Here is a 21612-nt window from a genome sequence, read left to right on the forward strand (position 1 = left end):
AGACAAAGCCCTCTTTCCTTGTCTCCGAACTCTGTTCAGATGCTTTTGGGGAGTTTGGAGCCCTTTCTTGCCCCAGTAGCCACATGTTTCTTGGGAAGCTGTGGCCAGCTCCAATCCACTGCTTTGATTTACTGTCCTTCATCCTCTTCATTTTCCCTTGCCCCCCCCCCCCACCACCCACTGAAAGCTCTGGGCTCTCACTCTCCTCCACAATGCCCCACAACTTAAGCCAACTGCCACCGGGCCACTTTTGGGGCACTGCAGGGAGGCGGGGAGAACCCATCTGTCAGAGGTTGAGATGTTTTGTGTTCTTCGTGCTTCATCATTGGCTACCACAGTACAACACGTGTAAATTCTCACCTCGCCAGCACTTGGCTACTTCTCCATAGACTTTGGGGATGACTGACGCCCAGCCGGCCAATGGTCTGGCTACAGAGAGCGCCCACCGTCCCCATACGCCCTTACGGCAGACGCTCACCAGCGCCTGCGCAGCGCCGAGGCATGTGCTGAGGGGCCCTGTGCATGCACCCTGGAAGCATCATGAGCCTGCTGAGAACCTGGGGACACTGAGGAGACTGCCACCTGTGCGGGTCTCCTCACGTCACAGGGGTATCTCAGGGGAGGGAAAGGCCCTTCTACCCCCCAAAACCTGGCAGAAAAGTGAGGACATTTTTTCCTGGCTGCTGCTTATTAACCCGGATTCTCCAGGTTATTTTTCAACTTCAGGGGGGTGGTGGGCAAACATTTTTTTGTACAAATGTCCTTAACGGCCGGGTGCTTTTAGTTCCGCAAGGTAGAGAATTTGGAAAAGAAGCTGCATACTTTTCATTTTGCCTCGAAGGCCCTGCCCATGTGCCAGCCTGTCCCAGGAGCTGAGGCTGAGCTGTTGAGGTGTCATGAGTCTGGTCCATTTTCTACACGTTTGTCCTCTGTTTGGTTTGTGGTGTTTATTGAAAGGTAAATATATATGTGTGTGTGTATATATACATATATATATATTTTGAGTCTCACTATGTCGCCCTCAGTAGAGTGCGGTGGCATCACAGCTCACGGCAACCTCAAACTCTTGGGCTTAAGTGATTCTCTTGCTTCATTCTCTCACCCAAGTAGCTGAGACTACAGGCGCCCACCACAACACCCGGCTATTTTTTTTATTGTTGTGGTCGTTTAGCAGGCCCGAGACAGGTTAGAACCCGCCAGCGTTGGTGTATGTGGATGGTGCCCTAACCCGAGGACGGGTATTGAGCCCAAAAGGTAAATATTTTGAAGTTTTCAGGTTTCCTATCATGCTTAAGAAAATACATCCTCTTCTTTCTTTCCTCCTACCCACCCACAAACATTGTTACGTTTTGTTGCCATGTTTTTTAGTTTTTGCTTAAACTTCAGTTTCTGTGAAATTTATGTATTTAGTATGAGCAGTAAGGCAGGAGTCATGCTTTGTTTCTTTTCCAGGTGGAAATTCACTCATCCCACTCCACTTAGAAATGAACCACTTTGGTTATTATTTATATTTCAGTCCCTTTGCTTTGGACCTGTTGGGTTTGAGATGCCACTTACACAGTGGTCACAGCTGTGCTCAGGTGCACAGGTGAGTGTGAGGGACTAGGTCTTAGCTGAAGCTGTAATTTTGGACATTACCAGCATGTAAATGGATCAATTTTCCTCTTTGTGTTTATTTTTTAAAATACTTTCTCAGTCTAAGAATTCTCTCACATGAAATTTTAAATTGCTTTATAAAATGTTCTCTCATCCCTGCCATAAAAAAAAAAAACTATTGGGATTTGAATTATAATTGCATTAATTTAAATGTAACTTTTGGGAGCATTAACATTTTTATGATATTAAATCTCCCCAAAGCAAATGAAATAGTTCCCCATTTGTTCAAGACTCCTTTCTACATCCTCTAATGAGATTTTATAATTTCTTCATATGGATTCTATAACTTTCTGGTTAAATTTATTCCTTAGTGTTTTTCTTTTTTTTTTTTTGCAGTTTTTGGCTGGGGCTGGGTTTGAACCTGCCACCTCCATCATATGGGGCCAGTACCCTACTCCTTTGAGCCACAGGCACCACCAATTCCTTAGTGTTTTTATGGTTTTGTCATTATTGTGATGGGATACTTTCTTCCCATCTCTGTTATGTGTTGGTTATTAATATAGAGAAAAGCTAATGATGTAATATAATTTGTTTTCTATCTTATGAAGTTCCATAATTTTTGTTTGTTTTGTCTTTTTTTGAGTCAGAGTCTCACTCTGTTGCCCAGGCTACAGTGCATTACCCTAGCTCACAGCAACCTCAGACTTCTGGGTAAAGGAGATCCTCTTGCCTCAGCCTCACAAGTAGCTGGGACGGTAGATGCCCCGCCCCAACACCCAGCTAATTTTTCTATATTTAGCAGAGATAGGGTTTTGCGCTTGCTCAGGCTGGTCTTCAACTCCTGAGCTCAAGTGATCCTTCTACTTCTGTCTCCCAGAGAGCTAAGATTATAGGCATAAGCCACAAGAAATTTCCTGTTTTTTATAGATTCAATTTGCAAACTTGCCAATATTACCAATGTAATTTGTCATTTCACTGTTCTGTAGAGACCCTGAAACAATGTTGAATAATTGTCCAGGTCCTGTTTCTGATGTGGATGGAAATCCACTTGAGAGGGTTGGCTTTGGTAAATGGCCTTTAAAGTGTTGAAGAAATTTCCTTCAGTTTCTCTTTAACTTGAGGCCTTTGAGACTCACCTGTAGCTGCCAGTTCTGCCTGAGTCGGGCCCAGGGGGGCACTAGTCACACAGAACGAAGTGTGGATTGTGCCTCCTACACTAGTTGAGTTTTATCAAATAGCTTTTCACTATCTATTAAAATCTTAGTTTTCTCCTTTAAGCTGCTTTTTTAATTATTTTTATTTGACTTAGGTGGCTACAAAAGAATATTGTATTTACAAAATATTTGTGAAGTTGGAAGAATAAACAACAAACACATCCACTGTGTTTATTATTATTTATCAATCCCTGTGTGTCCCTCCTGGATCCCTTTTCTCCCCTCAGGTCACCATCATCCTGAACTGTGTTCCTGTTTTCTTTGCTCTTTATTATACTTTTATGACCTTGGTTTGTATTCCTAAAAAACTTTTGTTTCCGAACTTAGATGGACATTTATCGTTCTGCAGTTTTTTTTTTCTTTTTGACATTGTGTTCCAGAAATTTCATCCATATTGTTGGAGGTAGCTGTAATTTATTCATTTTCATGACTGTATGGTATTCTATATGTTAACCTAATAGGGAGAGGCTCTCTAGAAGACAAGATACCTGTTTGGGAACAAAGCATTGCAATGGGAATGTTGAGAATAAAGTATTGCATGAGAATACAAACGTTCCCATTGCAGTGCTTTATTCCCAAACAGATACCGTATCTTTTAGAGAGCCTCTCTCTGGGATTTAGGTTGACACATCACTGCTGAATACTGGACAGCAATGAAAATGAACAAATAACACCTATAATTGAAGATACCATAATTTTTTATTCATTCCTCTGTGATTGGCATTTGGTTTGTTCCTAGTCTTTTGGTATTACAGTGCAGCCGTGAACTTGGTTATTTATGTCGCCTGTTGCATGCGTACAGGACTTTCTCTCAAGGATATAATCTTTGGAGAATTGTTGAGTCACAGGTGATGCCCATTTCAGTTTTACTAGGTAATACCAGGTTGTTTTCAGAAGCGGTTGTGTCAGTTTTCACACCCACTGGCGCTGTATGTGTGTAAGTGCTTCATGTCTTCACTTCCTGTACTCAATATAGCTAGACTTGAAAATTTTTGCCAGTCTTGTGTAGTGGTATCTCATTTAATTTGTATTTCTTTGATGTCTAACATTCTTGAGCACACTTTTCTTATGTTAATTGACCATTTAGAGTTCTTTGATGAAGTTTTGGCCCATTTTTCTATACTTTTATCTTTTTCTTATTCATATATATTTTGGTATATTCTGAAGACTTTTTTTTTTTTCCTGAGACAGAGTCACACCTTGTTGCCCTTGGTAGAGTCCCATGGTGTCATAGCTCACAGCAACCTCAAACTTGGGCTCAAGCGATCCTCTTGCCTCAGTTTTTCATTTTTAGTACTCATGGGGTCTTACTTTTGCTCAGGCTGGTCTCGAACTCGTGAGCTCAAGCGATCCACCTGCCTCGGCCTCCCAGAGTGCTAAGATTACAGGCATGAGCCATCATGCTCAGCCAAGACAAGTTCTTTGTAAGTTATCTGTACTGTGAATTTCTTTTCTTTCTTTCTTTTTTTTTTAGAGACAGAGACTCACTTTGTCACCCTTGGTAGAGTGCTGTGGCGTCACAGTTCACAGCAACCTCTAGCTCTTGGGCTTAGGCCTCCCCAGTATCTGGGACTACAGGCCCACCACAATGCCCAGCTATTTTTTTGTTGCAGTTTGGCCGGGGCAGGGTTCGAACCTGCCACCCTCGGTATATGTGGCTGGCGCCCCCTACTCACTGAGTCATAGGTGCCGCCCTGTAATTTCTCCTCCCACTCTTTGGCATTTCCAAGTCTTTTAATAAATAGAAATCCTCAATTAATTAAAAATGTGGAATAATTTATCAGTCTTTTCTTTATAGTTTTCATTTCTTGTAACTTAGGAACTCCTCTATCCTGAGGTCATAAAGATACTGTTTAATATTGTCTTCTGAAGCCTTTATAGTTCTTTCATATACACATGGTCCCCGACTTATGATGGTTTGGCTTATGATTTTTCAACTTCACGATGGTGCAAAAGCAATACACACATTCAGTAGAAACCATACTTCAGGTTTTGAATTTTGACCTTTCCTTGGGCTAGTGATACTCGTTTTGATGCTTTTATGATGCTGGGCAGTGGCAGTGAGCTGCATCTCCCAGCCAGCTGTGTGATCATGATGGTAAGCAATAACTCAGTGTACTATATTTAGTAATTTACATGAGATATTCAATGCTTTCTTATACAATGGGCTTTGTGTTAGATGATTTCATCCAACGGTAGCCTAATGTGTTCTGAGCATGTTTAAGGTAGGCTAGTTAAGCTATGATATTCAATAGGTTAGGTGTATTGATAAATGCATTTTTGACTTATAGAATTTTGAATTAATATGGGTTTATTGGGACATTACTCAGCTTTGAGTTGAGGATCATCTGTACAGATCTTTAATCTACCTGAAATTGACTTTTGTGTCAATGGTGTGAGGTATAGCTCCAATTTTCCTTCCTTCCCCTATTCCCTCCTTCTTTCTTTTTCCATATGCACATGTATATCTGGTTATCTCAACAACCCTTACTGAAAAAGTCTTTTCTCTATTGCTCTACTGTGTTACCACTCTTATACATCAAATGTTCATTTAAGTATGAATATGTTTCTGGACTTTTAGTTATATTTGTCTGTTGTCTCCTTACGTTGATCCTGATTTAATTATTTATAGTTTTTCCAATACATTTTGATATTTAATAGAGCCAGTTATCTCACTTTTTCTACTTCGAGATTCTTTAACTACAATGTTTGACAATTAAGTTCGCAAAATTGCCACCGTCTGCTTGTGTTGGCAGAGTTGTACAAATAGTGCAGTAAGGTTTCATAACCTTGGTATATCAGTGTCTCACAGCTGTGTTCATGTTGACGTGTGGTGGTGTCTTGCTAAGTGACATTCATTATTATTTCGCGTTTTTGTGTGCTGTCATGAGAATGTTGGAGCTTGAATTAGATTAACAAACAAACATGAAATATTTTGTTAAACTTGGCAAGAGTGGAAGTAAAATCAGGGATATGTTAGCTTGAATTTATCAGGATAATGCCATAAAGAAAATGGCAGTGTAAAATGGATTAAATGTTTTTCTAAGGGGAGATAAAGCATCACTAATGAAGAGAGATTAGGGTATGCAGTAATGAGCAGAACTGATGAAAACATTCCAAGAATTCGTTGAATTGTGAATCACAATCATTGACTGTGAGAAGGATAGCAAATCAAGTAAAACATCAATGGAGAAAGAGTTGATCACATTCTGGATGTCAAGGGTAATATGATGAGAGCTCTGATGGCCATTCCAGAAAAAAAATTCCAAAATTGCTTTGAAGGGTGGACTAGGCACGGGTGTCTGTGCGTAGCATCCCGAGGGGGGTGCTCTGAAGGTGACCATGGAGATATTCAACAATGAGGTATGAGGTAGCACATTTTCTGGAATAAGTTTGCAAACTGAATTGTCAGGCTTTATATTCTTAATATTTTCATTTCCATATAGATTTTAGAATCAACAAGCTGCATGAGAAAGCTTGTAGGGGTTTCATTGGAATTGTTATCTGTTGTCTATTTGAGAAGAATTGATGTCTTTGTAAGTCTTCTAAACAATAAAGGTGATATAATTCTCCATTACTTTAGATCTTTGTTTAGTGTCTCTCAGAAAGGAATTATAATTTTCCCTTTAAAGGTCTTGTATGTCTTTCATTAGGTGTATCCTAGGTATCTGATGATTTGTAATGGTATTGCTGATGTTATTTTTAGATTACATTTTCTGATAAGTTGGTTGTAGTATATAAAAATGTAATGACTTATATCTTTATTACTAGTCTAGCTATAGATTCTTTGGATTTTGTCATGTCATCGGTGAACAATGGTATTTTTGCCAATTCTCATACTTTATATACATATTTTTCTCTGCTAATTACATTGGCTGTGACTAGTACTGTGTACAGTGTTGAATACAAAGGGTAAAAGTGGGCATCTGTTTTTGTTTCCTTTCTTATGGGGAAAGCTTGTGTGTATGGTATAGCTATGGTTAATCAGATTACATAAGGACGTCTCCTTCCATTCCTCTTGGTAAGCATTTTTTTACTTTTAAAAATCATCGATGTCGGCAGCGCCTGTGGCTCAGTCGATAGGGCGCTGGCCCCATATACGGAGGGTGGCGGGTTCAAGCCCGGCCCCGGCCAAACTGCAACCAAAAAATAGCCAGGTGTTGTCGTGGGCGCCTGTAGTCCCAGCTACTTGGGAGGCTGAGGCAAGAGAATCGCTTAAGCCCAGGAGTTGGAGGTTGCTGTGAGCTGGGTGAGGCCACGGGACTCTACTGAGGGCCATAAAGTGAGACTCTGTCTCTACAAAAAAAAAAAAATCATCGATGCCCTAGACTACACACCGGGGACTGGTTCCTTGTTCTTCTGCCTAGGGGGAAGTTCCTGGCCGTGGAGCAGAGTGCTATGTGCACATAAACCCTCCGTTTCTCACTGTTAAAACCTGCCAAGTAGCAAATCTGGGCAAGCGGAGTGGTGCAGAGGCGACGTCTGTCAGCTCCACTAGTTAACGCAGGCAGCGCGTGTCTTAGTGTGCCAACCACACGGGGCTTATTCTCAACGGGGCTTATTCTCAGTGCAGCTGCTTAAAAAAAATCATGGATGCATGTTGAATTTTATCTAAAGGTTTCCTACATCCATGGAAACAACCATGTCGATATGGTCAAAACATTGTTAAGATGGTAAATGACACTGTTCAGTTTTTATAGGGTAAACTAGTATTGCATTTTTGGAATAATTTTTTTTATATTGTTAGATTTACTAATATTTTGTTTTGAATTATACCAGTATGAATTATATTCGCTTGTAATTGTCTTTTCTGGGTTTGGTGACCAGGTTATATTAGCCTCAAGAGAAGAGTTTGGGATTATTCCCTCTTTCCCTGTACTCTTGGGTTAGTTGCCCTAAGATTGGAGTTATTCCCTTAGTTGTCTGTCTCTGGGGTTTTATTTATATATGTTGAGGGACTATTTTAACTGATTTTAGTCCAAAATGGGTGTAATACTATTTAGATTTTTTCTGTGCTTTTGAATCAATTTTGTTCTATTTTCCTATAAATTATTCATTTTATCTTAGTTTTCAAATTTCTTGTCAAAGGTATTCATAATCTTTATTTTAAAATGTTTCTAGCATCTATATTTATGCCCCCTTTTTATTCCAGGTACTTTTTCAGTTCATTTGTCTCCTTCCTGCTCTCGTACCTCTCCCCCCCTTAGTCTCTCTTCCTGATAAGGAAAGCCAATAATTAGTCAATTTTAGTTTTTCAAAGAATCAAACTCAGCTTTCTCGGTCCTTTTTTATTATGCTTGTTTACTGAATTTATTTCCTTTGATTTTATCCTAATGTTCATTTTATTACTCAAACTGGATGTTTTTAGCTTTCTTTTATAATAAATATGAGCTTTTAATGCTCTTTTCTCTTCAAAGTACTGCTTTAATTATATCCTGAAAGTTTTGATACATAATATTAATTTCTGTTGAACTGTTATTTTCTGATTTCTGCTATTTTCTTCATTGACCCATGAGTTATTTCAAAATATATTTCATGTCCTAATGTTTTCTTCCCTAATTATCTTGTTGGTTTTGAACTGTGCCCATTCCAGTCTGAGAGTGTTACCCATATACCAGTCCTCTGAAATTTGCTGAGTCTTTATGACTAGCCCAAATATGTGGTTAATATTCATGAATGTTCCATGTGTATTTCTTTCTTTCTCCCTTCCCCTTCCCCTTCCTCTTCCTATTTTATATTTTAATTATTTTATTTTATGACAGTGTTGCCCCAGGCTTGTGTGCTCTGGCATTACAGCTCACAGCAACCTCAAACTCCTGGGCTCAAACGATCCCCTTGCCCCAGCCTCTGGAGTAGCGAGTAGCTAGGTCTACAGGTGCCTGCCATGACGCCCAGCTAGTCTTTCTATTTTTAATAGAGAGGGTCTCAGTTTTGCTCAGCCTAGTTTCAAACTCAAGGGATTCACTGGCCTCAGCCTCCCAGAGTGCTAGGATTACAGGCATGAGCTACCATGCCCAGCCATTCCATGTGCATTTCAAAAATACGTATTCTGCAGTTCCATGTAATGCCCTATCGTTCGTTATGTTGTTTGAACCTTACTGCTATTTGTCTGAGCTCTTATTACTGGGAGAGATGTTAAAATCATCCATTATACATTGTGGGTTTATCTATTCTTGTGATTATGTCCTTTTACTTCATATATTTTGAGATGTTACTAGATGCACAAGTATTTTAGAACTTCATGAGCTTTATCTTTTATTATTATAAAGTGACTTTTTTTAAATTTCTAGTAGTCAATGTCTAATATTTTTCACCCTAAAGTCTGTGTTTTAGCTATAGTCTTGTAAATAGCATATAGCTGGATTTTATTTTTATTCTGGATTTTTTTTTTGTTTGTTTTCCTTGAAGCATTTTGGTTAAATTTTGTGTAATTGCTGGTATATTATTGATTTATTTCTCTCTTCTCACTTGTAATTTTTTCCTACCTTATCTTCATTCTTTTGTTTTCTCCTTTCCTACCTTCTTTTAGATCGAGATTTTCTTCCCTGTATTCAATGTATTTCCTCCCCTGTTTTGGAAAGTAGTTGCTATTCCTTTAATGATTATCTGAAAATCATTACATAATATTTAATTCATTAAAGGGTAATTCCAGAAGACACTGTTTTGATAAATTTCTGTTAATGTCTTCATTTTACTTTGGAAAAGATATTTTGAGGAGAATAGTAACATTTTCTTTTTTATTTTGGAGGTACCGCTTTATTATCTTCTATTTCTGGTCAATTCTTAGTATAAAAATGCTCTTTGAAGGTGATTTTTAAAAAAAAACACATCTAATTGCTTTTAAGATTTTGTTGTGTTAGTGATCTTGCAGTTTTACTGTATTGTTTAGCTGTGGATATCTTTTTTTATTTACCATGCTTAGTATTTATTGAGCTTTACTCTGAATATTGATGTTTTTCATGAGTTCTTGAAAATCTTTCAGCTTTTAACTAAAGATTGCTTATGCTCCAGGAAAAAAATAAAATCTCTTTTCTCCTCCTGAAACAGATCAGACACTGTGGAACCTTCTCACATCATCTTCCCTATCTTTTAACTTTCATATTTTTCAGCTCTGTCTGCATTGTATTCTGGATTTCCTCTCATCTCAAATCCACATAAGTAATATTCTCTTTGGCTGTATCATGTTATAAAATAAAATTATTCACTGAATTATTTTTAGTGATTTTTTTCTGAAAATCTTTTAGTATTTTTTGAATATTTACTCTTTACTTATTTTCAAGCTGTACTTTTGTTTCTAGAAATGTATTAGATATGCTTAGTTTCTATTCTGTATCTGATACTTTCACTATGTGAAGGAGTCTGGTGTCTGATAATGCTGTTATTTCTGGTTGCTTTTGCTCATTGGGGGCTTGTTTCCTTGTATGTTTAAAGATTTTGTACCTATGAGCTGCTTATTGTTGTTGCAAATTTATATCTGGAGTTTCATAAGGCCTAGACTGAAGGGGAGATCCTTCAGAGAGGACTTGCTTCTCTCAGGTGACTAGGGACATTTGAGTCCATGTTATATTCTATTAGAAGTTCCATTGGACCATTCAATGGTCTGTTGGACCATTGAGAAAATGTGTATTTGGTATACAAAGCAAACTGAGGGTCTATTTCTAGTTACAAATTCTTGGTTGATTTTTGAGCTTCTGCTCAGTACCAGCCTTTAAAACAAATTTCCTTCTGTTTTATTTTGCATTCACTATTACATTGAAGGCCTAGCCCTTTGGGGGGCCCAGCTTCCCCAAGGGATGGGGGGAATCTCCTATTAGATGCCCTACCTTTGGAGGTATTTTGAAGCATCAAAAACTTAGGCTCAATGGGCTTAGTAAATGACTGTGAAGTTAAAAATTTCAGAGTTCTTCTCTTTTCAGGTTTCCACATCCACTTAATATTTAGGCTGAATATTCCTTACATTCTTTCCAGCTAATGCATGCATTTAAGATTTAAAATAGTTAAAAAAAATATTTAAAATTGTTTTATCTAGCATGTCTAGTTTCCCATAAAGGAATTTTTCCAGGAACCTTGTTTACCGTATTGCCAGAAAGAGAACTTCTCCTTGAACTGATGTAATGAATGTTGATAATGGAAAGCTTCTTGCATTTCTGCAGTAAACCTAATTTGGGCTTCACCAAGTTGGATTATCAGTCTTTTGTATATGGCTGGATTCTATTTGCTATTGCCTTATTTGGATTTGTGAGAATTTTTTTTCTTACTTGAGATCAGACTGCGGACTACTTATATTTTAGCACTGTCTTTATTAGGTTTTGTTATTGGAGTTATGCATGTTGCTTAGCTTTATAAAAATAAGTTAAATAGCACTGGGGTCTTCTCTCAACAGGCTCTGTTGTTCTCTTTACACTTTGAAATTTGTCTCTCTTGTCTTCTCCTCCCCACTCTCCCCCAACTCTAGCCTCAGCTCTAGAGATGAGGAGTCCTCAGGGCTCCTCTTGCACCTTCCAGATTCTTTCAGACTTCTACCCCATAGTCTGTCAGGCGTAATCATTTGGATTCTAGAGGTTGGGGGAAGCCCTTAGCTCTTCCTCTCTGAGGCCTATTACAACATGCTACCCCAGCTGTGCTCCCTGGCTGTCCACATATTGACCCCTGAGCCTGTGTTTTAGCTGATCTTCCTGGCCTGGAATTGATTCAACAGCCGTGCATCATCCACCTACTGTGTGCCAGGCACACACAAGATTTCTATTCTTCCGGAGCTCACAGTCCATTTGGGGTAGGGAGGACGATTAAGTACAAAATGTGTTTATGGCATACCAAACTGTGATCTGAGTGGAACGGAGAAAAAGGAAGCTGTTTAGCAGTGGCTGCCTAGCTTGTTTGGGCATCTGCAGGTCAAGCCCACATTGTCCCTCCCCCCTGTGAGTTCTTCTTTAAACCTTTTTGGGGGTACAGTTACTCTCCCAAATACATTTTATAGTCAACTTATTTTTTTTTTAACTATATTGTAGGATTTTGATAGGGGTCATTTTGAATTTATAGATTTGGGACTGACATAACTGAGGTTTGCCTATCTGTGAAGATGGCATTTTCCCTCTTCACTTAGGTCTCGTCATATCTTTACATGTTTTTGTATTTTTTTTACTGGACATATTATGATCCCTGTGGCCTATGTTGCAGAATCTTTTTTTTTTTTTCTATTCAGTTTTCTACTCGATGCCTGGTGTATAGGGGAGACCACCAACTACAGGTCCATACTGTGTCCTGGTCAGAGCAATCTTTCTAGAACCTTGCCCTGATGTCACCCCCTGTTCATAGCTCTGCCTGGTATACTCCAGGCTCTTTGCCTCAGTTGATTAGCCTTTGTCCCCTTACCAGGCAGGCTCCTTCCACTGCCCTCTGGGTCAGGTCCATCCTGGGTTACCCCCCACCTCCACCCCAGTCCATTGAGACTGCCCTTCTCCTCCTCTGCTGGAGTCCCCATAGATGGGAAGCAAGGGCAAGGAGATAAGTCAGCAGACCCAGCTCTGGATCTTGTAGTACTCGGGCGGTGAGGTGGATGGTAAGACCCCGGCTCTGAGGCCCTTGTGGTGCCCTGTCCTACTCCATTCTCTCACCCAGAAGAACTGGCAGTGGGAAGAGGACCCAGCAGGCCAGACTGTGAGCCATTCTAGCTGGGTCTGAGGAGCTAGTGATCTGAATTGCTTGGCACCTGGGGCAACGGAAGCAGCCCAGGCCACAGTTGTCAAGCAAAAACAGTACTCACCAGGGTAGGCCTTCTGTCTTGGAGGGCTCACTCTGGACAGCTCTAGGATTTGAGAGAGAGGTGGCCTGAATGCGGCTAAAACACTGCCCTTCTTGGGGGTGGGGGGGGTTAGATCTGGGTCCAGGCCAGCTCTGTGGCAGTGGCATTAAGATAGCCTCTGGCAGAACTGCAACCCCTCCCCTGGGTTTGTGCCAACAGTGTTGACTCAGCCTTCTGGGCAGACTTCCTGCTCCTGAAAGACCTATGTATGTTCTTCTCCCCATTCTACCTTGGGCTGTGACCTGTTTTCTCTGTCAGTCCTGTCCACCCTGCCATGGACAAATTGAGGGACAGAGCAGTGGAAAACTCCAAAGCCAAGGTTTTTTTTATTACCAGTCAATAGGTGCTCACTCACAAACAGTGTTAGGGGAAGTACATGTCACAGCTCTGCAGGGAAGCCAGGTAGGGCTGCCCTGCCCCACCTCTCAAGTGGGCATCGTAAGGCATTTCACACGGTGTTTTCACTTTTTTTTTTTTTTATATATATAAAAACCCATTGTGGAGTAGAAAGTACAACCCTGCAATGAATGTTTAGGACTAAACTGAAAGTAGGAAAGACTGGAGTGGGGGGTCCTGAGGGGCTGGGACAGTGGCTGTGGTGGTCCAGTCCCCCTGGATTGGCAGAAGCCGCTGGAAGGGGTGGTTACAAGGAGAGGACAGGGCACAGCTGACCAGGAGGGCCAAACTTAGACAGGTGTACCCTGTCTTCATCATTTTTTTCATTTTCACATATCATAGAAATTTAAGCAAAATAGCTATTATATATATATTTGTATATCATATATATAAATTAGGCAAATAGTTCAGGGGGCACTGAGACAGGGCAACCCAGGAGCCACCTGAGGACAAGGTGGGACGTGGGTTGCTGGTGCCTGGGTCACCAGCCCAGGCTGAACTGAGGGATTGTTCATTATTGCTGATTTGGGGCCTGGGTCTCAGGGTGAGGAGCACCTGCAGGCCCTGCCTTCCAGCCCTTCCTGGCCTCTTGGGGGCCAGGGAGCTACCCAGGCGTGGTCCAAGCTAGCTAAGTTGGGGACTGCTGCCCTAAAATCCACAGTGGGGGATGCCTTCAGTACACCTTTCCCCACCAGTGGGGTATAGATCCCCCTAATGTTCTGGTCTCTGTGAGACTCTGGGCTCCTGGGGGTGGGGGTGGGCAGCTCAGATACAGTTAGGGCCTTGCTATATTGAGCTATAAAATGCTTCCGACTTCAACGGGGTCTGGCTTCCTGATGTCTTAAAAAGAAAGGGTTCTTGCCAGTATATTTTTGTGGCAAGAAAGCATACTTGAAAAGCTGTCTGCTAAGTGCTATTCTAAAAATATTTACTAAACATCAAGGCTGGAAAGAAAAGGAGATCGTTTTTTCTAAAAAAGTCAAAAGAGGCTTCCTTGGAGGGAGGCAGTTCCTCCCTGGCTTGGGGGCTGGTGACTTGGGCAGCCCATGGCCCGGGCCAGCGGGTCTGAGTTGTGGTGACTGGGAACTGGTGTTCTGATGGGGCCCAAGTCAATAATGAAGGGGCATGGGTGACCCGGTGCACCTGGGGGCTGGAGAGAACCCGGGCAGCCCTTCCTCCTTCCAAGGTGGGAGTCCTAAAAAGTATTTTAAAAGAAATAAAAGGTTAAGGGAAATAGGAGGGTGGGTGTGGGAGAAGGGCCATTTGGTATTAAATTGAGAGCATTAAAGAAAAAGTGTAGTGGGCTGTGCAGGCGCCTGTATTTGCTGCAGGGGGTGGCGCTCAGAAGATGTTGGGACACATGTGCCAGTCTTTCCTCTCCTTGGCTTCCCAGTAGCCGCCCTTGTATATGCAGGCCATCTCCCGGGTCAGTGGGTCCAGCCTCTTCTCGAACCACAGTGGCATGTGCGCTTCTGCTTCCTTCTCTGCTGGGTGGGCACAGTGGGCAGGTGGGCCGACGCCCTAAACCCCACAACCCCACCCCTGTCCCCACTGAACACCCCCTCCTACCCTCCGCCCCCACCGCACCTTCCTCTCCGCTGCAGCCGCTGGGTGCGCAGGCCTCCATCCGCCGTCGTCGCGACAAACGCTGCTTCTCCTCCAGCCGCTGCTTCTCAGCATTGGCCTCGTCCCAGCGGCCTTTTTCCATCAGCCGCTGGTCTGGCCGCAGGCGGCTGTCGGTGGGTGCCACGCCCTCCTCGTGCTCATTGAGCGTCAGGGCCAGCTCCGAGAAGTAGTACATGTTCTCTGCGTTTTCCCTGCGTGGCAGGGGCAGCAGGGTGAGCCGACCTATGCTCTGTCCCCAGGCCAACTCTCCCCTGCCTGGGAGGGGTCCAGCCTCCTGGCCCCTGTGCCTCCTCACCCTCCAGGTCTCTCTGGCCTGGAAGGACCTTCCCCAGTGCCCGGGGATGCCCCAGATGAACTGACCCAGCCAAACCCAGGGGCTACAGGCAACTTTTTACCCCCGGCTCCTCCCACATTTCACTAACCTGCAACTGTTTTGCCACATTAGTAGTACCGGGGAATTGCTGAGTCTTAGCTTACTATTTTTTCAGCTTTTCTATTACTACACATTTCACTCGCAAGAACTGCTTTAGCTGAATCCCAATACTTTTGGTGTGTAATTACCTTCATTATTAAGTTATAAACATTTTAATTTTCATTTTATCTTTTTTGACCTATAAATTATTTGAAAGCATGTTTCTTAAATTTGTAACATGGCAAATTTTCTACTCTACCAATTAGTTGAAAGCATATTTCCTTCTTTTTTGGGGGGAGACTGTTGCCCTAGGCTAGTGTGTGTGGAATCAGAGCTCACAGCAACCTCAGACTCTTGGGCTTAAGTGGTACTCTTGCCTCAGCCTCTGGAGTCCGTGGGACTATAGGCGCCCTGCACAAGGTGGGGCTAATTTTTCTATTTTTAGTACATTTAGTACAGACAGGTCTTGCTCTTGCCCAGGCTGTTCTGGAACTCCTGAGTTCAAGCTGTCTGCCACCTGGGCCTCCCACAGTGCTAGGATGGCAGGTGTGAACCAGCTTGCTGGGATAAAAACATGTTTCTTAAATAAATAAACATAAAGCAAGTTTTCTACTTACTTTTTCCTTAAATAATTACCTTGGAGTCAGACCGTTATACTTAGCATAATTTCAGTCCTTTCAAGTTTGCTTTGTGGCTTGGTATACAGTCAGTTTTTATACATGTTCCACGTGGTTGAAGAAAGTATGTTTGCTACAGTTGTTGAGTTCTATTGTTCAAACAGAACACTTTGGTTGTTCTTTAGTTCCTTTCTCCTAAGATTCTTTGTTTCTACTTTGGTTGTAAATTTAGTTCCTTTCTCCTAAGATTTCTACCTGCATTTTGCTGTATCTGTGTACATTTTGAAGCTATGTTATTAGGTACAGGGTACATTCAAATTTAAAACTTATTTTCTGGTGAACTAACCATTATTATGAACTGTCCCTTACTGCTTTTTTGCAGTATTTCTGAGGATGTATCTTCTTTCATCTTTTTGTTCCAGTCTTTTCTTATTTAGATGTATCTCTTGCAAACCATGTATAGTGGGTATTTAAAAACTTGTCTGAAATCACTTAATTACTGTACAGGTATGTTGGATTTAAATCTACTGTCTTATTTTGCTCTTTTTTGGACCTCACAAATTTGAATTAGTTGTAATCCTTGGTACATGATACCTCTCTTTATTGGTCCTTGCATGGCCTGCATTTATAAATGCAGCACTGCCACCCTAAACAAAAAGGTAGCATCCTGGGTGGTGCCTGTGGCTCAGTTGGTAGGGCGCCGGTCCCATATAGCGAGGGTGGTGGGTTGAAACCCGAACCTGGCTGAACTGCAACAACAACAAAAAAAATAGCCGGGTGTTGTGGTGGGTAGTCCCAACTACTCAGGAGGCTGAGGCAAGAGAATCGCTTAAGCCCAGGAGTTGGAGGTTGCTGTGAGCTGTGTGATGCCACAGAACTCTACTGAGTCAGAGACTCTGACTCTACAAAAAAAAAAAAGATAGCATCCTGACAATGATTTACATCTAACTACTGAAAACCTGCCAATCCATCTCCTGCTCAGACAGACCCAAGAGTAAGACTCCTGGGTGCTCAGTCTGTTGCTTTCCTTTTAATTAAATTTTATTGCATCTTTTTGGATTTTAAGTCAGTGTTTCTCTCTGTGCACATTCATATACAGATATTTTACATATTTTTGATTCTTTTAAGACAGAGTCACCCAGGGTTGAGTGCTGTGGCACCATATCTCATAGTAACCTCAAACTATTGGGCTCAAGGGATCCTCCTGCCTCAGCTTCCTGAGTAGCTGGGACTGTCTAGGCACCCACCCCAATACCTGGCTATTTTTAGAGACTTGGTCTTGCTCTTGCTCAGGCTGGTCTCAAACTCCTAAGCTTAAACAATCTGCCTGTCTTGGACTCCCAGAGTGCTAGGATGACAGGCGTGAGCCATGATGCCTAGCTACCTTTGTGTATTCTTGATGCTAATCCTTTGTCAGGTATAGATATTATGATTACCTTCCCCAAGTTTATATATTGTCTTTTTACTGTCTTTAAATTGTCTTTTAATGAGCAAAAGTTTTCTCTTTTTTTTGCAGTTTTTGGCCAGGGCTGGGTTTAAACCTACCACCTCTGGCATATGGGGCCGGCGCCCTACCCCTTTGACCCACAGGTGCCACCCAAAAGTTTTCTTTTTTTTTTTTTTGTAGAGACAGAGTTTCACTGTACCGCCCTCGGGTAGAGTGCCGTGGCGTCACACGGCTCACAGCAACCTCTTAACTCTTGGGCTTATGCAATTCTCTTGCCTCAGCCTCCCGAGCAGCTGGGACTACAGGCGCCCGCCACAACGCCCGGCTATTTTTTGGTTGCAGTTTGGCCGGGGCTGGGTTTGAACCCGCCACCCTCGGCATATGGGGCCGGCGCCCTACTCACTGAGCCACAGGCGCCGCCCCCAAAAGTTTTCTTAATGAAACAAAAGTATTTTAATATACTCAAGTGCATCAATGATTTCTTGTGTCTTACAATGTATTTTCTTAAGGTCTTAAGGATACTCATCTATATGTTTTACTTAAAATTATTAATTAAAAGGAGGAGGCACCTGTGGCTCAGTGGGTAGGGTGCCGGCCCCATATACTGAGGGTGGCGGGTTCGAACCCAGCTCCGGCCAAACTGTAACAGCAACAAAAAATTATTAATTAATTAAAAGCCAAACTTAATACCTACTGTAAGACCTTTATTTGGAGTTGGTTTTTGTTACAGTGTAAAGGAGAGGTTCAGTTCATTGTTTTCCATTTTTCCTTCAGATCACCATTTTTCCCAGATCCATTTAATGAACAGTTCCATCTTTCCACATTATCTGGCACACCACATTTGTTGTATCAGATATACATACATCCACGGGTCTGTTTCTGGGCTCAGTATTCCTTTACACTATAGTTCAAAATAAAAGTCCTAGTAGGGCAAGTCCTCTTTTTTTTAGTTTCTTCAGAAGTGTCCTTTATTCTTCAATACAAATTAAAAAATTCTGATATCAAATTCCATTGCAATTCCTATAGGGATTTTTAGACTTTTTAGATCATGACATCTTTACAGTACTCTCTATCCATGAACATTGTCTTTCTCTCTCCATTTACTTAGCTCTTTTTTGATATCTCTTTGTAAAGCTTATAATTTTCTTTATAGAGGTCTTGAATACATTACAAGATTTATTACAAGGTCCTTGATGTTCTCTGATGATAACTAGTATCTTAAAGTGCACTTTTCTAGTTTGCTGTTAGTGTATAGAAATGCAACTGATTTGTATGATAATCTTCTATCTAAGCACCTAAAATGCTTTCTCTGAATTGTGTACTTACTATAATCTGTTATTATGATGAATTACTTTAGAGATTTTCTAATATAAATAATTTTTGTATATCCAGGTAAATCCATAATGATTATAGAATGTTACATATATATATATATATATATTTTTTTTTTTTAAGGACACAATCACAATCTTATTTTATTTTACTTTTTGCAGTTTTTGGCCAGGACTGGGTTTGAACCTGCTTCCTCCGACATACGGGGCCGGTGCCCTACCCCTTTGAGCCACAGACGCCGCCCCGAATGTTATCTTTTTTATACACTGTTGGATATTTGCTTATATATTCACAAGTGAAATACAGAATTATTATTTTCCTATTCTTGTCTTAGCCTGGATTGGTATAAGGGTTATCCTGGCCCCCCTGTAGGAGAGAGATTATTTTCTGTCTTTTTAATGGTCTGTATGACTTCATAAAAAATTTGGTAGAATTCACCTGTAAAATTACCTGGGCCTTGTGTTAAGTTTTAAACTATTGCTTTAGTTTCTTTAATTATTACAGTACTATTCATACTTTTAATTGCTTCTAGAGTCAATTCTTGTAAGTTATATTTTTCTAAGAATTTGTCCTTCCAATTTGAGTTTTAATTATCTCTATACTTCATATGTCATATTAAAACGTTTTCACTATTACATTATTATTATTTTTGAGACAGGGTCTCACTCTTTCACCCCCAGCTGCAATGCAGTGGCATCCCTGCAACCTCACACTCTTCGGCTCAAGTGATCCTCCCTTCTTAAGTCTCCTGAATAGCTGGGACTACAGACATGTGCCACCATGCCTGACTAGTTTTTTTCTATTTTTAACATAGACAGGGTCTTGCTCTTGCTTAAGGCTGGTCTCCAACTCCTGAAGTCAAGAAGTCCTCCTGCCTGGGCCTTCCGGAGTGCTAGGATTATAGGCATGAGACCCGTACATTGCCTATTAATAATACTTATTTCTGTCTTAATCAGCTTTGCCAATAGTTGTCTTTGTCAGTTGTTTTTTCCTCAAAGCATCAACTTTTGGCTTTATCAAACTTATTTTACCTTTTTCTTTTTTACTGGTTTCTATTCAAGTATATTTTCTTCTTTCTTTGGTATATGTTAAACTTCCTCTAAGTCAGCAGTTCTCAATGTATTAAAGGGCCGCAGCATTAGGAAGGTTGAGAGTAGGAAGGTTGAGAACCACTGCTCTAAGTTCTTTTTTTTTTTTTTTTTATCATTGTTGGGGAGTCATTGAGGGTACAATAAGCCAGGTTACACTGATTGCAATTGTTAGGTAAAGTCCCTCTTGCAATCATGTCTTGCCCCCATAAAGTGTGACACACACCAAGGCCCCACCCCCCTCCCTCCTTCTGTTCCCCCCCATAACCTTAATTGTCATTAATTGTCCTCATATCAAAATTGAGTACATAGGATTCATGCTTCTCCATTCTTGTGATGCTTTACTAAGAATAATGTCTTCCACTTCCATCCAGGTTAATACGAAGGATGTAAAGTCTCCATTTTTTTTAATGGCTGAATAGTATTCCATGGTATACATATACCACAGCTTGTTAATCCATTCCTGGGTTGGTGGGCATTTAGGCTGTTTCCACATTTTGGCGATTGTAAATTGAGCTGCAATAAACAGTCTAGTACAAGTGTCCTTATGATAAAAGGATTTTTTTCCTTCTGGGTAGATGCCCAGTAATGGGATTCACTGCTCTAAGTTCTTAAAGGAATAACTTCTGTTTAAACTATTCAGGGCAATATATATGGTGGCCATAAAGTCTGTGTATCGTTTAAAATTTATGGCTACCCTGTATTTCCTTTGACCTTGCCTTTGTTGTATCCAGCCAGTTTTGATTTCTTTCTTTCTTTTTTTTTTCTTTTGTGCAGTTTTTGGCCGGGGCCGGGTTTGAACCCACCACCTCCGGTATATGGGGCCTGTGTCCTACTCCTTTGAGCCACAGGCACCACTCCAGTTTTGATTTATATCATTCAGTTCTACATATTTAAAAATTTCCATTCTAATATATTTAACCCCTGAGTTGTTTAGTAACTTAAAAGTTTTTAAGTTACTAAGTTACTAAAGACATGGGAGCTCATGCCTTTAATCTCAGGGAGAGTGAAGTGGGAGTATCACTTGAGGCCAGGAGTTCAATACCAGCCTAGGTGACATAGTAAAACTTCTCTAAAATAAATAAATCAATAAAATTACCCAGGCATGATAGTAGGTGCCTGTAGTCCCAGTTGCTTAGGAGGCTCAGGCAGGAGGATTACTTTAGCCCAAGGGATTTGAGGTTGCAGTGAACTATGATCACACCACTGCAAAGAATGGGTGACAGAATGAGATTCTAGCTCTTAAATAAATTCTAAATGTGTGGGGATTTTTAAAATCATTTTTAAATTTAATGTCAATCTAATTCTTCATCCTTTACTGAAAACTTTTTCTCCTCTCTGAAATCTTTAGAATTTTCTCTTTGGTATTCTTAATTTTGACTGTACTGTCTAGAAGAATGTTTTTCTATATGTCTTGTCTTTAGCATTCTATAGGCCCTTTTAATGCAATGTCTTTCATCTTTTAAAAATTTTAAACCCCACAGGAATTTATTCTTGTTTATTCAATGTACACTTAGGGTCACATAGTTTTGTTCTTCATTCATTCATATACATCTTAGATCTTCCATCTGGGAAATGTATCTTCACTATTTCTTTAACTATTTCTCCTTCTTCTCCATTTAAAAAATTTTCTTTTCCTTCTGGGATTGGGATTCCAATTAAATGTATTATTTTAGGAGTTACCCTAGGAATCACAATATAGGTATTCCATACAATCAAAAGTTAATCTGGGTTGGGCGCAGTGGCTCATGCCTGTAATCCTAACACTCTGGGAGGCCCAGGCAGGAGGCTCCCTTGAGCTCAGGAGTTCAAGACCACCCTGAACAAAAGTGAGACCCCGTCCCTACTAAAAACAGAAAAACTAGTTGGGCAATGTGGTGGACACCTGTCCAGCTGCTTGGGAGGATGAGGCAGGAGGATCGCTTTAGCCCAGGAGTTTGAGCTTGCTGTGAGCTAGGCTGATGCCATGGAACTCTAGCTTAGGCAACAGAGTAAGACTCTGTCTCAAAAAAAAAAAAAAAAAAAGTTAATGTTTGTCTGTTTTTTCATTTTTTTTCAGGCAGACCTGGATTTAGCTTATAT

The 21612-nt window shown here is 40.9% G+C and overlaps 1 protein-coding gene across 6 annotated transcripts in view; it reads right to left on the reverse strand.

Annotated features, from left to right (window-relative positions):
- Positions 1–12925: 12925 nt before the first annotated feature.
- Positions 12926–21612, reverse strand: part of OSBP2 (oxysterol binding protein 2) — a 191451-nt gene continuing 182764 nt past the window's right edge. For 4 of the 6 annotated variants that reach the window (XM_053586846.1, XM_053586844.1, XM_053586847.1 and 1 more), the window contains 2 exons: positions 14596–14825; positions 12926–14495 (listed from right to left, as the gene is read on the reverse strand). In XM_053586846.1, the coding sequence (XP_053442821.1) occupies positions 14350–14495; positions 14596–14825 (376 nt within the window). In that variant the 3' untranslated portion in view covers positions 12926–14349. The remainder of the gene's footprint in view (positions 14496–14595; positions 14826–21612) is intronic. The other 2 variants (XM_053586845.1, XM_053586849.1) reach the window with 1 other exon arrangement.

Source organism: Nycticebus coucang, chromosome 4, assembly GCF_027406575.1.
Source record: "Nycticebus coucang isolate mNycCou1 chromosome 4, mNycCou1.pri, whole genome shotgun sequence".
Taxonomy (NCBI): Eukaryota; Metazoa; Chordata; class Mammalia; order Primates; family Lorisidae; genus Nycticebus; species Nycticebus coucang.